The sequence below is a fragment of the Astatotilapia calliptera genome, chromosome 16, assembly GCF_900246225.1.
Source record: "Astatotilapia calliptera chromosome 16, fAstCal1.2, whole genome shotgun sequence".
In the NCBI taxonomy this organism is placed as follows: domain Eukaryota; kingdom Metazoa; phylum Chordata; class Actinopteri; order Cichliformes; family Cichlidae; genus Astatotilapia; species Astatotilapia calliptera.
In genome coordinates, this window is record NC_039317.1 from 15,587,679 (window position 1) to 15,604,293 (window position 16,615).

Here is a 16,615-nt window from a genome sequence, read left to right on the forward strand (position 1 = left end):
ACAAACAAACAAAATCACATTTATAATTTATTTCAAAACGTATACAGGTTTCTGGTTTAGTGTGAGCCCATTCATCCTAATGTCTCAGTCTCTTTGGTGGGCTTGGTGAAGGCATTCATTATTCAACTAGTGGTTTTCTTTTTGTTACTTTTTCATTAAACACAACACAAACAACATGTCAGTGTGTATATTTTGCACCAAATTTCGATTCCGGGTTCAAATCAGTCATTAAAATTCAGCTAAAGAAGAACATTTCTTTCAATCCCAAAAAGGTTACGTTAGGAGCGTAAAATTTATTCTCTTTTTACAACTGTTTGCATCGCTGACTGTTTTTAGCTTTCGAACAGCTTTTTGAAGGCTGAGCTGATCTCCTGGATCATGTCTGACGTGGTGGTGGACCTGCCGTGCCGCTGGAATGCTTGACTGTTGCACTGCCTGGTGAGCGAACAAGCACCAAATGCAGCAACCACTGAGGGATTCATACTATAGGGGAGGAAAGGGAAAGAAGAAGGGGGAAAAAAAAGAGAGAATATACATCCAAATAAAGTGAACACGTACATTTCTCTGTGCAACATCACACTTTATGCATTCATTACATAGGAAAAGCCAAAAAATCATCGTGAGAAGTGGTCAGAACGTTTGGTGATAATTTTTATACACTCTCAGCATGTAAATCAGTGCACTCTGTAGGTAATGTGTGTAAATATATTTAAAAAAAACTATTTTTTATCCATTGAGCCCTGAAAAGCTTGGCCTATACATTCATTCAAACATAGCACAAAAAGCAAAAATCATGCCTTCACCTTCTGATCATTCCTGCTGTGGAAGCAGCATGGGCCCAGTGTGCCAGCACTCCCATAGATCCAGAAAGGAGATCCCCCTGTCCACCGCATCGTCTCCCGCTGCCTTCTAAATTGCATGAGTACACTACAAACAGAAGCACACGACACAGCGTCACAAAAGGAGCTCCGAAGCATCTGAGAATAAACAGAGTGAACGATCAGCCGGAAGAAATTAAAGCACGTTCTGTTTGATGCCAACCTTTGCTGCCATCTGTGATGAAATCCTGCTCCCCCTTCAGCACCAAGGTGAGGTTGCCCATAGCTACACTGAGCTGCATGACGCTCCGCTGATAATCACTGCTGTCCATGGGCTCATGGTGCTAATGCACACAGACAAGGTAAAAAGACACACATCAGCATAGAGGATCACATGTTATTTGCTGTCAACTAGTGAGTGGGACTGAATTGTGCCAAGAAACTTACCAATGCCTCATACAATCGAGTGAATTCCATGAAGTTAGGCGTAAGGATGCCCTTCTGGTACCCTTGGATAACAGATGGTTGCTGTGTAACCAGCCATAATCCATCCTGTTAAGAATGATCACACACACTATGTATGACTTAGCAAATGAAACACCTTCTGCTCCACATCTGGGACTTTATTTTATCAAGACTTACTGCATCAATGACTATGGGGATATCTCTTGCTTTCGACTTCTCAATGACCTCCTGAAATAGAGAGAGAGAGAGAGCACAGGGTCTGTCTTTAATAAGCCTTCCGTTGGGGTGGGGGGAAAAAAAGAAGTAGTAATTTATCAGCCACCAGTAACACTTGTGCTATAACAAGTGCTAGCAATAAGACTAGTCCGCCATGCTTATGCAGAAGTATCTAGCAGAGTAGCAGAGACTGTGTTAAGCGCAAGGAAGAATGAATGTGCTCCACGTGCCTTTGCTGTTTTCAATAATAAGTCTTCTCTTCCTAAGCCTGGTCCCACCACAAGTCCGTGTAGTCTTGGAAGCCATTTTTCTATTTCTTCCACTGCGTTAGGACTGTCCCTTCATTCACACACATACACACAGATTGTCAGACATGCTGGAATGCACAATTAATCCCAAATTTTTCAATTAGTTTGCAAGGAAAACACACACACACACAAAGTGAAGACTGATAACACTGTAACGGGTCTCTGAAGTGAGCAAACACAAATAGAAAGCAGTCGATGTTAATGTTTTCTGTAAGTGCCTCTTGTAGAGAAATGAGCCTTTTAACATTTTTTTGCTATAACAAGCTAATAATGGCTTTCTAAGAGCACACTGGCACAGGCTCACCAAACTGAAACGCAGTCATTAATGTTACTGTAAGGTTCCCAAGCCGCTCCAGCCACGACAAGTAAGCGTGAGCTGTGAAGGTTTGTACTGTCACACTGACAGAATACCCAGAATTATGACACTACCTGTTCATGATCTGACAAATGTCAGAAATTTAAATATTTAGGACAGTGATTACAGAATCATTGTGAGAAAGCAGCGTGTTAATTATAACACGCAACGTTTAATACAACGGAGTAGAGTGATGATAGTGAAATGCAGAATTTGGCTCCAAATAACATTACAACTCACAACAAAAAAAGAAGACGTGCGCAACTATTTATTTTGAAAATCTTATGCCTCGCCACAAAGCCTGGGTAAACTTTGATGTTTTTGCTTGCAATAACACACTGTGTAACATTTGTGAATGCATCCAAATACCAGTGCATAATGCTAATAAATACACACCATTGCACTCTCAATGATCCAACTGCTACCAGCTACTTCAAATCCTACAGAAAGATTATTATTGGCTCTGTACTTACAGAACTGGATGGACTATGAGCTCAGGGCTGTATGATTTGATTACAACTGCAGCATCTTTGGTGCAGAACACGTGAGACAAGTCAGCCCCCTGGAGATGAGAAAAAAAATGTATATACAATATACAATTAGAAAATTTTTTTTTAAAAAATGAATGGACAAAATTGATAGTCAAGCTTTACTGCCTACCACTTTTAAAGCAGAGATGGCAGCAAAGTAAGGAGCTCCAGTGTAGCTTTAGAGATTAGAGATGAAGAGAAATTAGGGCAAATGTTCCACTGAATTTGTTTTTTTCTTTTAAATCATGCAGGAATCTTTTATGCAACATACTCTTGACATCCTCCAATGATCCCAATACGTCCATCTTGTCCCTTGTGTTTTTTGGATGTCAGCGGAGGGACTATGTTCTTTACCAGTGGCAGGATGTCATCCTCCATACCTCTGTGCGACGTGGAGCCCAAACCGTAGAAGCGCTCAAAAACTGAGGAGATAAACAAAGTGAGAGTGTTCAGCGTACGAGCTAGTTTCAAACCACTGTGGTCGACAACAAAAACACACTAACACGATCCAAAATAAGAATAATAACTGAGTGTGATCTTTCACGTTACAGCTAATCTGCCTTCAGGTTTCTCTCCACATCAAGGCTTCACGCGTAGCGCCGGAACTAAATACCTAACGCCTGAGGGTCTGCGCTCAGAAATGGATTCTGCTGTGTGAGAGAGTCTGTCTGGGGCGAAGGGCGTTTGGGGTGACCGGAGTGGCCACGTGTATGCGACGGGGAGGTACTGGAAATGACCGGAGCGCGGCCAGGATTCGCCGTCTTGGACGGAGCGGATGCTGAGCCGGAGGAGGAGATGCTGGCGAACATCTGACCAAGCATCTGAAGCATCTGCAGTTCCCGGGCATGCTCAGCTTCCCGGCGCCGGTCTTCTGCTTGCAAGCGCTGCTCCTCCATCCGGTAGAAGTTGTCCTCGGCTTGGGCGCTCTGCTCCAGGAACTGCTCCATCAGCTTCTCCATGGGGAAATTGGCGCGTCGCTTCCTGGGCCGTTTGGGCGCTCTGGCTGACAAACAGCTGGCCGACTGGCTGGTGTTAGGCGGCTTCGCACAAGTCCCTGAAGTGGAGAAGGGTGTGACATTATGTTAGCACACATACTCGAGTCACACTCGAGGCACTGAAACATGATAAAGCCACGAAAAAGTGATAGTGGATAAGGTTGGACTCACCATTACTCCCCACTGTCACTTTAACCGGAATGGGGATGGGAACAGTTGGGTATTCCAACTTGACTTCAGTCTCAGCGGGATAAGGACACTCCCCTGTGCTCTCAGAGTAAGCATCCTGAGCATCTTCCCCATCCTCCTCCGGGCCATCGACGGCCTCCTCTCCTCCCGCACCGCTGTCTATAAACTCCTGGGCGTCCAGACTCGGCCGGTTACTCAAAATCCTCTCCATGGTGTCATAAAACTTGCAGATCTTGTGATACTGCCCATTATTCCGCAGATTGCCCTCCTTCGCCAACAAGTACTGCCTCTTGAGGCTCTTGATCCGCACCCTACACTGCTCGGGCGTCCTTTCAAACCCCATGGCTCCCAGCCTCCGGGAGACGTCGCGGTACACGAAGCTGTTTCGGAAGTTTCCATCCAGCGCCGCCTGGATGTCCTGCTCTCCCCAGATGTTCAGCAGCGTCCTCGTCTCCACGTCCGACCAGAGGAAGCCCCGCGTTGTGTTCGCTTGCATAGCTGATCCAAAACAGGCCGTCTCCCGGCGTAACCTCCACCCCCGGGGAATAAGTTGATTGGAGATGTTGACACTGCGGATTATGACGGCCGTTTGCTCTGGGTCTCTGCGCTCAGCCGCATCAATGCCGCGGACCACCGTCAGCCCAAACAACGACAAACGGCCATTTCGCTAGCTCAGAAGGACCAGCCGGGGTAATAATTTTGGTCTTAAACTTGAAGATCATCACAACGTGTGCAGGTCAAACTATTTGTTAGCTAGCTAAAAGCCTAGCCTTCTGTGTTTATCTCATTCGTGTCGTCAAAATGCGTAGCTCTGGGATAAACCGACAGGAGATCGGCTACAAGAGCCGTTTTCAAGCGGTAACACTACATCGAGTAAATGTCCAAACTGACCTCTGATCAGTCCTTTGAGGTTAACTTCACCTTTCTCCGCCTGGTCCCCCGCCCCGCGAACGCATTTCTGCGGGGTCCTAGAGACCCACCACACCTCAACAACGAGCCAAACTGTCAGCTGCTCGGCCAACACGGAGAGCACTGGACGACTCTAACGGCTCACCTAACGTTACAGTCTAAAGCTAAGTTTTAATGAAGTAAAACTTTGAGCTAACGTCAGTCTCTTTTACCTTTCTCGTTTAAACAGGCCAAGGCGGCGATAAGCGACAGTGCAACTGGGATCGAGCAAAAAGCGAGCGCTTGAATCTGTTGAGGCATGCTCTCATTGTTTGTCTGACTGCAGTCACCCACTCTCGGAGCTTTATCACGGGCTGCACAGCCCTCTGTGGCACTCAGCTGTCCTTACCTAAACTGGAGCTGCGCTTCAACGCCGACAAGTGAACGCAAGTTAGCCTGATCATGAGGCGCCCTATAACCCAGCGCAGTACTACAGGAAGCGTGTGATGCCTTTAAAGGCTGCTCGGACACTCCTACATCCAAGTGGGCTGAGGGTGAAATCTGCTGTCGACGAGCCATCAAACCGGAAGCAGGTTTAAGCATGCGCTGCTTCAGCAGGGCCGGATTCTGAGACAACAAGCCCTCCTCCATAATAAAATGAAGCACACATCAAAATACACACAGAAGAGTAATAAGGTGCAGATGTTTTTAAGTTTATTTGCAGTTTTCATCTATTTGTGCTGATTTTAAGTTTTTTTTCCAGCCATATTGCAAGTATAACCGTCTGTTTGCCTCTGTTTTTAGAAGTTTTGTATTTTTTAATACTCATTATTCAACCCCTCTGCCATAAAGAACTCTTCAGGAGGTCAGTCCTACTATGCACTATGAAAGTGTAGAGGTGGTAACAGGCGAACACACGTGAACTGTCAGGCACGAGATTCCATACACACATAATTTTAGAAGCATGTCAAAAAAAATATTTTACGCAGAAAGTGTAGCCTATTTTTATTTATCAAGTCTTCATTTAAATTAAATTAAAATATTTTGTAACTGTAACTGTTTATCTAACTTTCTTCTAGTTATTGTTATATTTATTGTGAATAGATCACATGTTTCGATCGAAGCAGAAACATGATTGTTGAATATTTTTTACTTTCTTACAAATATCAGTCTACATTTTAGGCAGGCCATTGGCATAAAGTGAATGAATATTTATTTCTCAGCTAATAATTATAATCATCATCATCATCATCATCATCATCATCATGTTTTTGGTCCAGATTTTAAAGTCCACATTGGCATTTTTTAGCCATTTGTCTCAGCCTGACAACAAAAAAATATTTTTTAATCCTCCAAACTAACAGAAAAACACAATTAAGCGACACGTATACCACTAAGAGAGCGTAAAATCCCAGAAGAATGTGTGTTATGCTTAGTTTGAAAACTAATACCCGCCCACCGACTAATTACAAATCGGAATTATAGACAGTTTTACTTTTCTCCCTGGGTTTTGTCTGGTAGGCATAAAACAACTTCAGGCTTGACCACTCAAATCACACTTAAGCCTTGGAGACTGCTACTAACACCACACTAAAGGCATAAATATAACCATAAGGAATGCTTTGAGGAGAGGTATATTATGTAATATTTGCTGTCAGTGCATTTTAATGAAAGAAGAAGAAGAAAATCAGACAGGGGTCTTTGTAGTTTCAATGCAACTCTGTCCCTTTTTTTGTCATTGTGTGGAAAATTGTCCTACTCAAAAGGCTGCCCTCAATCTTTTTTAATAATACCAATATTGACTAAGTAGTTTTTATTTATGATTATTTCCCAGCAGAATATACAGCCTATACACTTAAACTTATTTGACTTAGGCACAGTTATTATTATTATTATTATTATTATTATTATTATTATTATTATTATTATTATTATTATTATTATTATTATTATTATTATTTTGTTCCCACTGTCCACTAGAGGCCGCCCACGTCCTCCACCTGGAAGACACGGTTCAGAGCAAATTCTCGTTGGTCTGCGGCTCGTCATCTACTTCCTGTTTTACCTCAGTGACTTTTTGAAGTTCGGACTTGGACAGCAGATTTGAGAATGAGCTAACACCGGATAGACACGTTATCAGAAGTGAACTTTCGTTCAGAAAATGACGTTTGTCAGAGGAATTCGCGACCAGCCTGCGGTGTTTTTCACGAGTTAGAGCGCGTCTTCGCTCCGAGCGTCAGAGAAATAAAATAGCGGGACCCGAACAAGCCAGCGTCATGCCCGAGGTGTCGAAGATGAAGAGGCCTGACGTCAAGGTTGTTCTCCTGGGAGACATGAACGTGGGGAAGACGTCGCTGCTCCACAGGTACATGGAGAGGAAGTTCAAAGAGACCGTCAGCACCGTCGGAGGGGCATTTTTCCTCAAACAATGGGGACCTTACAATATCTCAATATGGGACACAGCTGGTAATCCATCCTTTACTCTACCCTCTTTCCCCAATGTTTACTCTAGACTCTTAACGTGCCTTCTTCCGGTGGTTCAGTGCCTTTGTTTACCTGATAAGGAATGATCCGTTCATCTGAGGTAATCACTGCCATGTGACCTCTCTGTCTGTTCAGACGGCCTAAGCTTTTAGTCTGACTTTTATTCGCTTTAGTCACTTTTTAAAAATATTTCCAGAGTCGATCTTATCGTAAAAGCTGACCGAGTTCCTCAAAAATAAGCATGGTATTTATTGATCTGTGGGTAGATAGGAAATAAGTGGAGTTTTCATTTGGTCTGCATGGAAAAAAGTCCGTTTCACTTCCCCTTCAAGGGACTACTTTAATATTTAAAGAAAATACGACTTTTAAGTGACATATTAAAGAGATTTCTACCATTTAAAAAAAAAAAAAGTCAAGATAAGGAGTATTTCATGTTACAGTACAATCATGATGCGTTACTCACTATTATGATGTTATCACAATACTGCACTGTAAGCATGATGTATTAAAAGCGACACCAGGATATCTTTGCAGTTAGTTGGGCTCAAGGGAGAAAAATGCTTCGGGGGAAAAAAAAACTAAAAGTAGGGATTAATTTCTCATTTATTCATTTATTTGAGAATCTCAACCACGAGGAATCCTGAAGAAGTAACTTTCGTATATATGGTCCCACCAACATCAGAAACACGGACATCTGTTCTGGGTATTATGCAGTATTAACGGTAATTGTGACATAAAGATCTGTCAGTCAGCTATTCTGGAAAACAAACCAGTTTTTCGTCTTTCTTTCTTTTTGATAAGTGGGCTTTCAAAGAGCAAGAGAATATCAGTTTTAGTTTGTTATCATCACAGGTAATGGCAGATATTTTAGTCATGAAGAATCAAAAGTGTATTAATAATGAATGTAACTGATTAAAGTAACACACACAAAAACTCCCCCACAAAAAACAACTTCTCTCTTTAAAACTCAAAGGTGCTGCCAGAAAATCACCCACTATGCAGACAAACACCCCCTGGACAAACCCCACATGTTTTTACATGCTGGCCTTTGTCCTAATTTACCGAAAATGCTCCATTTCTTAAATCAGTTCCCATGTTCACCTCCTTTGTGCTGAACAAGGAAAGAAGCATGTTTTGTCTTGACTTGTGTTGCTCAATTTGTGCAAGTGTGACCCGATAGAGAAATATCATCTGGGTACTTCTGCAGAAATGGTCACATGTATTTGTACGAGGCTTCAGAAAATACAACCACTGCTTTTCTGATTTGGTGGAAAAGTGTGAATAAATTTGGAGCCCCTAAAACTAGACTGTGTGTGTTCAATTGTGCTTTGGGCTCCAGTGCTTAGGGTATTTTTCTTTATTTTTTTTAATAGTAATTTTTTACCAGAAAATTAAACTTTACATTTTATATGAAGAATGTCAAACTTATTTTACATTGATTTTAGCTGGGCAAGACCAGTGAAACTCCCTTTTCTGTCAGTGTAAAGAAGTTTAAGTTTACATTACTGAGCTATTTTAACATAAGAACAAGAACTGTGATTTTTTTGGGGGGGGGGGGGAATTCTCAGTTTTTCTGTTTGATTAAAAAATGCTGCTTTGGGCTTAAATTATAAGAAATAAATGTGTGAAATTATAGAAAAAACTCCATTAGCTCAGTGTGCAGACTAATGGACACTGTAATTAGAAAATTAGAAAAAATTTTGTTAATTGATAATTTATTTTTTTAACGCAACATGAAAATATGAAATTAGTATAGTAAATATTGAAAAAAAAAAACCTATAGCTTTCTAGTATTTCATTGTTTATCTATTACTTACTTCCATTGGTGTAGTATGAATCGTCATGGGAACGTCTTTTCTTTACAGTAGGAAAAGCTGAAAAAAGAATTCTAAAGTCTACAATTTATGTCATCCTTCAAAATTTCAAAAGCCGTTCAATAGGCCACATTGGAGTGTTTTGCAGGCTGATTCTGGACCTTGAGCCTTATGTTTGGCACCCCTGTTTTACATGTTATGTGTCTGAAATTGTTCACTTATTGGACAAACAGCCACTGAAGTTTTGATTTGAAATCAAAAGGAAAGTTTTTATTGTGACTCTGTAACCTGAAAATGAAAGTATTATTAGTACAACTCCAACAGTTTTCCTGCTGACTAAACTAAAATGATTACTGATTGAGTTAAATGTAGGTCAGTCATTATATTTCTGTCTGTGCAGTGAAATATAGGTCAGTTCTTCAGTTATTTGTCCTTTAATAATGCACCAAGTGAATAACGCCCTTCATTATAGAGGGTTTCTCATAGGCAGAGCCAGCTTGTTTTTTCTCTGTGATATTGAATATTGTGTCACAGTGTATTCAGATAAACTCATTTGGCCTTTTCTGTTGGTCGTGACAGGAACAATCCAGTAACTGCTGGTGAATAAGCTCGGTGCTGACTGTATTCAAGTGTTGTGTAAACAAGAATTAGGGCAAACCTTCTTAGGCAAATATGTACTTCACAGAAATGGAGCTGGTGAACCATCGAGATAAGGAAAGTCTGGCCATGTCACCAGTGAGCCATTTCCTGGCTGTGTTCCCCAACTCCACAACCTCTGTGTCAAGTCCCTGTTGAGTGCAGTTAGCGCTGAGTCGTTTCAGTTGTTGCCGATATTTCGGTATACACCACAAAGCTGTGATAGTGTGGAAGTCTTGAGTGCTGTTGTTCTTATTTTTGTTAATCCGTGAAACTCTAAGCTGGCTGCTTCTTTACTAGTCTTTTCAGTTACATTCTGTTGTGCGGGCCTTCATGCTGTCGGGCCTCTTCCTCTTAAAAGTCACATGATGAAGTTATGACAGGAGGAATTGAGTCCCCGTGCTTTAACATGTCTTTTCCAAAGTTACATGTAGCAGTATTTTCCCAGAGAAGCAGGGGAGCTGAGTAAGTTGTTGTACATTCCTGCCACTTGAGCTGACGAAATAAAAAAGAAATTTCTTTATTTGTCAATGAGAAGGGGGGTGAAAAAAAAGTACTGTTTGCTGCTTTTCTTTTTCATATACGAGTCTGTCATCAGTATCTTTAAATGATGGCTAGGGAAAACAAACTAATAAATCATCAATCACTTGATAAAAAACACAGCAGATGCATAAATACTGCTTCCAGGTTTTGTATAGCAAAGTAAGCACACTAACAAAACAGCTTTGCTATAAATCTGTCTTTGTGAGGGTTAGCATGTTCAGTTATTTCCTGGAATGGATTGACAAAGGCTGCAAAGCACGGTGGTTAACACTTTCACCTCAAAGCAACAGCAAGGAGGTCTGCATGTTCTCACCGTGTCTGCGTGGGCGGTTTTTTAGCCCCGCGGTCAACATGCGACTTGTCCAGGATCTACCCTGCGCTCTCGCCTGTGATAGCTGGGATGGGCTCAAGCCTCACTGTGACCCTGAACTGGATAAGCAGAAAAGATGGATGAATGGGTTTGATTGGGGCACTTCCTGTTCTTGATGGTAACTTTTAAGGCAGTAGATTGTGGTGGTGTTGAAGTGCAGCATTTGCCTTCAGCAGCATTACATTCCAGACCGTTTAAATCCACCCACTCCTGTCAGTTGACTGATTGGCATTCTAATATAAAACGACTGTTTGTGAATGGAAAACCATACACACACACACACACACACACACACACACACACACACACACACACACACACACACAAAAACTGGTCTCAGCGATCTTTTTAAGAGGAGTTTGGGATTAATACCTTTGTCAAACATTGAACTTACGACGCAGCCTGGCTTTGGTTGCCTTGTCATATTCCATCTTATACAAACATATTTTTTATGTCGAAGTACTGCAGAACCACACTGTTTAGCTCGGGTGTCATCTGTTTACTTTCCCCCCTCACTTGTTTACAACTATCAGAGGGAGAGAGAGGGGGCTGCAGTTATCCTTGAACCACTAATTGCCGTTCTGCCATAACAAAATAAGAATAATATGTTCAATCAAATATTAATTATGCAAGTTCATTGATGTTTAAACATCTAGTTACGTACATCTTACTAGTCTCTAGTAATGAAGTTAAATTCAGTTTTATTTATATAGCGCCAAATCCCAACAGTCGCCTCAAGTTTCATTATATCCTAAGGTAAAGACTCAACAATAATATGAAGAAAACCACAACAATTAGTCGACCTCCTGCCCTTAAATTGTGGGTTAGACTAGAAGGAAATATGAAAAGCTGCAACATGCAACAACAACAAACATCCCAAAATATCTCAGTGCACTCACTTGTAAAACAGTGCCCCCCGGTGGGGAAAGTTTTTGTTAAAGTCTGTAGAGGTTAAAGTGCACTGGATTCACACAATGCGCCCTTTCAAGCATTCTGCATATTTCAATAACAAAGATTGTTTCTGTTTTCAAACTGCTGACTGTCACACAATGTCTTTCCGTTGCTCGTACAGAAAATCTTTTTTCCTTTTTTTTAAAAAATGAGTGCTCGTGGTGAGTCGGTACTCACTCTTTTGACCTGCCTTTGTCTCCTCAGGCCGGGAACAGTTCCACGGTCTGGGATCCATGTACTGTCGAGGTGCAGCCGCAGTCATCCTCACTTACGACGTCACCAACTGGCAGAGCCTAGCTGAGCTGGAGGAGCGCTTCCTGTCCCTGACTGACACCGCTAACCATGACTGCATCTACGCCTTAGTGGGAAACAAGGCGGATCTCACAGACTCCAAAGCCCAGCTATGCCACGACTCAGATGGCCTAGTCAAGGACCGAACTGAGTGCAACCAGGAGTGCGAGGTGCTGTCTGGTTGTCCCACGCCGCCGGCCTCCCCTACATCCCTACCTGGCGTGATGCTTCGCAAGCAGGTGATCAATGAGGATGCAGTGGCTCTTTATGGGAGAATACTGCGCTATAAGGGCCTGGAGGAAAAGAACAGCTTGCCAGCAGAGAAGATGTGCTTCGAGACGAGTGCCAAGACCGGCTATAACGTGGACACCCTGTTTGAGACGCTGTTTGATCTGGTGCTGCCTTCCATTCTAAGGAAGAGGCAAGAGAATCAGAAATCTCCTACTGTGGATCTAGAGGAATGCAGGATGGTCGGCAGCAAGAAGGGAAGATCTGGCTGCTGTTAGGGGCCAAAGAGAGGTGAGGAAGAGGAGGCGGAGGCCACCTGTAGGCTCATTTTTAACCAAAGGCAATCACCAGGATAGTCTGATGACCAAATGCATACTGTGATGGTACTTTTCCTTTCTTTTTTCTTTTTTTCCCCCTCTTGCCTTAACTGAGACCAAACCGTGTTAATGACCTCTTGGTAAAACACAAATCTACACTTCTGATGCTGTGAAGATCATAGTGTCCAGAGAGATTTTTCCCATGTTTCTTTGTAAGGAAGGGACATAAAATGCACGGCGCATTATCACTCTTTGTTTCTGAAACTTTCCACTTTAATGACTCGAACTGCACTAATAGCCCAAACGTGCTCGTGAGGACAGACATCACTGCCGTTTGTCAGCGTTTCGCCACCAGAATTTCACGCACATGTAACAGCACTAATTAGTTAGGCTGCACGTTGCACTGTTTATGATGAATTTTAAGGTTTTATTAATCAGACTTTAAAGTTCTGTCACTGTTGAAACTGATCTTTATATTTTATCTGCACTTTTTGGAACTTTTCGATGAGTGTATTTAAAAATAAATAAATAAATAAAAATACAGGTGTTTGAATTTTTAAGCATTCTGTCGTAATAAAGATTTTTTTATTTTGCACTTTGCAGTCTGCTTTGTGAGATTCAGAAGGACAATGACACACAAGTGTAACAAACAACATTTAATCTTTCCGATCCGATGAAATAATCATGTTATAAAAACACTATAATTATATTACAATTATATCAGATGTTGTCAGTATTTTTCTGGTCTAATAATTATTTCTTAAGAAGTGCATGTAGATGAAATAGAATCTTTTCTAAATTCTGTGAAACGCTCCTATCTAACAAAGGGTCAGTGACAGGAGCAAGGATCGGCTATGGTCAGACCTCTGTGTTTACATTCTGTCCTGATGGCGTAATCCAGAGGCTAAAAGTGTAAAGGAAAATGATGTAAGTAGTACTAGATTGGATATACATTTAAAAAACTTGCAGGGATGGGGTCAAGTTCATTCAGATAGTAAAAACGGTATCAGTGCATTGTACGAACGCGTCAGGAAAAGTTACGTGGCTCTGCAGAAGTTGACAAAAGCAAGCTAACAGTGCATGGTAATTTTATAAAACTCGGCTTTGTAAGAGTAACTGAAAAGAAGCAGGATAACCCTTTCAAAAGTATCTACAAACACGTGTTCATGAGCTCCAATGAAACCCTTCTCACCTTCATGTGGCTGAAAAGCAGTGTTAGTGTCTTTATGTCGGGCTTTAAATCCTAAACAATAAGAGCATGTAGTTAAACTAAGCATTGCATACATATGTGCATCTTTGGTTCAGCTGTAGTGTATGGTCTCTGATAGTTAACAATGTGTCATAGTAACTGAGGTAATAAGTTAAAAAATGAAGCACCAAACTACATTTAACACAAAGATGATGTTTCTCCACAATACTGCCGTTCTCACCGCCTCTTCTTATTTATCTACAGTGTAACTCAAAGCTCGAGGCATCTCAATCATCAGTCATTGCATATCTGAGCTCTGCAGCTCAGGGAAACAAGTTTCCCCATTGACAGTGATCTACATTTTCTGGATCCCCTGTTATCTGATCGGTTTTAGTATTAGACCGCTGTCAATGTGAAGTCTGCTGTTGAGTCTTTCACAAGTTCTTCATGCAGACCTGGCAACGGCTGATGCGTGACAGGAGCTGGCCTGCTTTTAGCGTCTCTGATGACGGCTCAGAGTGGAACTGCTGATCTATGGAGGTTAGCCAGAAGCTCTGCTTGTTAGCAAAGTAGTGGCAAGTGCCTTTGGCCCCGTTGCACTCGATGAATGGTGTTGTGCGGAAGTCCTCCAGGCACGAACCGGGCGACGACAAGGACTGACTTAATTATAGAATTTAAACATATATTGGAAACTCTGATTTCTTGTCATATGTGAAGAATGGGGCCATAATTCAGAAAATAAACATCCTGCTGCTTTTAATAAGACTTAAAACTAGAAATTCAGACCATGAATGTAACAGAAATATTTACTAAGGTCAAAGTTCACACTTTTCTGCACAATTTGACTTCTTTATGCTGGCTATTAGAAAAAAATGCATGTTGGTTGCAAGATGGTTTAGGAATTGGATTTATGGTTCAGAAAGCCACATGCTACTCTACAACTATGCTACTTCTCTGTCTGCACATTATCCCAGACACACACACTGTAAATCAGACTTCTGGAACCTGAACCTGAAACTCACCATGAGGAAGGAGTAGCCAATCCACAAGCTGCGCCAGCCTGCAGGACACTGTGGGATGGTGATGTCCTGACTGTGCACTGCTATTGCAACTGATGGAGCTTCACACACTGAGCAGCGGCTGATGTATGGTTTTATGCCGCCCTGCTCGACAGGCATCATAGGAAGCGGGGCAGTTGTTGACAGCCAGTAGGATTTGTCATTTCTGCTGGCGTAGTAACAAATGTCTCCTGGATTGCAGTAGAGGAAGGGCATGGTGCTGAACTTTGAGAGGCAGGAGCCTGCCAAACCTTGAAAAAACAGAAAATACAAACACTTTATAAAAATTACAGGAATTTCTGGCTCCTTTGAAGAAAAATGTAAAGAAATTAAATCACTAAATATCACACAAGTGAAAAAAAAATCAAGCTATTACATATTATATAAATATATAAATTTACGAACTTGTCATGTATAATAAGAAGATGGTATTTTTTTCTTCTTTGAAAGGTTCTGTCTGTGTGGTACACTTTAAATAGTTTTATTTAGCAGATTTAAAGTAATCTGACAGAATCTGTTGGTCAACATTTTAAAAGCAGCCTTAAAATAATCAAGAGGTTCATTTCTATCATGCAACACCATCAGGAAGTTACAAATAGTGAAACATTGCTTCTGCGTGACAGTGACCACAAACATGCAGCCGCAGTTGTAAAGAACAACATTCAGCACGAAGAAGCAAGTAAAACTTTAACACACATTAACACATGTAGAGTAATTTTCACACTTAGGATGACTTACCAAGGTCCTGGTTGTGGGCCTTTTCCTGGCCCTCGAGGTACAGCAAGCTGTAGCCATCCCACAGTTTAGCCATACCCACGGGACACATGGGTATCTGATCGGACTGACTGTGTTTCACCAGCAAGTAACCCACACTGACACTGCGGCCAGGCATGCCAGGTAAACCGGAAATTCCCGGGTTACCGTGGTGACCTAATGAGCAATGAGGAGTTCATTCGGTGGTCTTATAACCTACTGAGGTGATGCATTCACATACTCAGTATACCTGAATCATTCAGTATTTCATATATGGCCTCAAGACCTGTTAACTATCTACTCTATGATATTACGATAATCCAATCAGACATTTGACATTTTTTCACTAAATCAACACTCACACAATGTTATAGTTCACACCTACTTTAAATCTTTTAATCCAGGTTTTATTAAGCTAATTCCAAAATATCAGAATATCAGACGCACCTTCCATGCCCTGTAGACCAGGGTGGCCAATTTGTCCACCTTCGCCACGCAATCCAGGGATTCCCGGTCTACCACTGATCCCTGGCATTCCTTTTTGTCCAATGGGTCCCACGAACCCTGTACAGAAACAATATCTATATGTATTAATTGGGCCCGACAATTTTTAGGAATGGTCAACAGCAAAAGTTTTACAATAACTAACCTTGATCTCCAGGAAGACCTTGTGCACCTGGGTCCCCTATATACCCCTTGGGACCTCGGATACCCTGTGGTCCAGGAAGTCCCCTCTCTCCTGGAATTCTGATGGAAACTGGAGGAGGACCCTGGTTTCCTGGAGGCCCAGGAAGACCTGGAAAACAGATCATATAACAGTGAAGACAAAAAGAAAACGAGCATACATGTACCCACACAGGGTATGATACCTAGAGGTCAGTCAGTATATTATGACTCTATAATTAACCTGGAAGTCCAGTGCTTCCTTTTGGACCGACTGGCCCTCTTTGTCCCTTTACACCAGTCTTGCCAGGTAATCCCATGAATCCTTGCTCTCCTTTCATTCCTGTAACAAAAAAAGCAGATGAAATTAATCATCATAATATGCCTTAGCAGGACCGTATGGGGCATCTTTGGCACAATCTTTTTGTAACTTAAGCTTCTTTGTGTGATTTTTAGGTAATTCAACAGTATTTCTTTGACCTAAATTACTAGTAAGAAGTCTACCGTCCCAAAAAACTGATAGTCATGTGAAAAAGAAACTTTTCACAGGAGTG

General features: G+C 41.7%; 3 protein-coding genes across 6 annotated transcripts in view; 1 reads left to right on the top strand and 2 right to left on the bottom strand.

Moving 5' to 3' along the window:
- Positions 1–14: 14 nt before the first annotated feature.
- Positions 15–5,386, bottom strand: LOC113008420 (ATP-dependent (S)-NAD(P)H-hydrate dehydratase-like). Of its 3 annotated transcripts, XM_026145801.1 has the most exons (11): positions 3,859–4,479; positions 3,306–3,746; positions 2,964–3,114; positions 2,823–2,868; positions 2,636–2,724; positions 1,730–1,838; positions 1,461–1,511; positions 1,266–1,370; positions 1,042–1,162; positions 804–927; positions 15–483 (listed from the first exon to the last, which is right to left on the bottom strand). In XM_026145801.1, the coding sequence occupies exons 1-11, from the start codon at positions 4,370–4,372 to the stop codon at positions 333–335; spliced, it is 1,902 nt and encodes a 633-aa protein (XP_026001586.1). In that variant the 5' UTR covers positions 4,373–4,479; the 3' UTR covers positions 15–332. The 3 variants fall into 3 exon arrangements, with proteins under 3 accessions (XP_026001586.1, XP_026001588.1, XP_026001587.1); XM_026145803.1 differs by lacking the exons at positions 3,306–3,746; positions 3,859–4,479 and adding an exon at positions 5,174–5,386; XM_026145802.1 differs by lacking the exons at positions 3,306–3,746; positions 3,859–4,479 and adding an exon at positions 4,998–5,158.
- Positions 5,387–6,744: 1,358 nt separating this feature from the next.
- On the top strand, positions 6,745–12,993 carry rab20 (RAB20, member RAS oncogene family). The gene is made up of 2 exons (XM_026145809.1): positions 6,745–7,230; positions 11,767–12,993. The coding sequence occupies exons 1-2, from the start codon at positions 7,041–7,043 to the stop codon at positions 12,357–12,359; spliced, it is 783 nt and encodes a 260-aa protein (XP_026001594.1). The 5' UTR covers positions 6,745–7,040; the 3' UTR covers positions 12,360–12,993.
- A 1,544-nt stretch (positions 12,994–14,537) lies between these two features.
- The window catches only part of col4a2 (collagen, type IV, alpha 2), a 60,184-nt gene continuing 58,106 nt past the window's right edge, over positions 14,538–16,615 (bottom strand). For both annotated transcript variants that reach the window (XM_026145795.1, XM_026145794.1), the window contains 5 exons: positions 16,306–16,404; positions 16,048–16,194; positions 15,846–15,962; positions 15,384–15,575; positions 14,538–14,896 (listed from right to left, as the gene is read on the bottom strand). In XM_026145795.1, the coding sequence (XP_026001580.1) occupies positions 14,553–14,896; positions 15,384–15,575; positions 15,846–15,962; positions 16,048–16,194; positions 16,306–16,404 (899 nt within the window). In that variant the 3' untranslated portion in view covers positions 14,538–14,552. The remainder of the gene's footprint in view (positions 14,897–15,383; positions 15,576–15,845; positions 15,963–16,047; positions 16,195–16,305; positions 16,405–16,615) is intronic.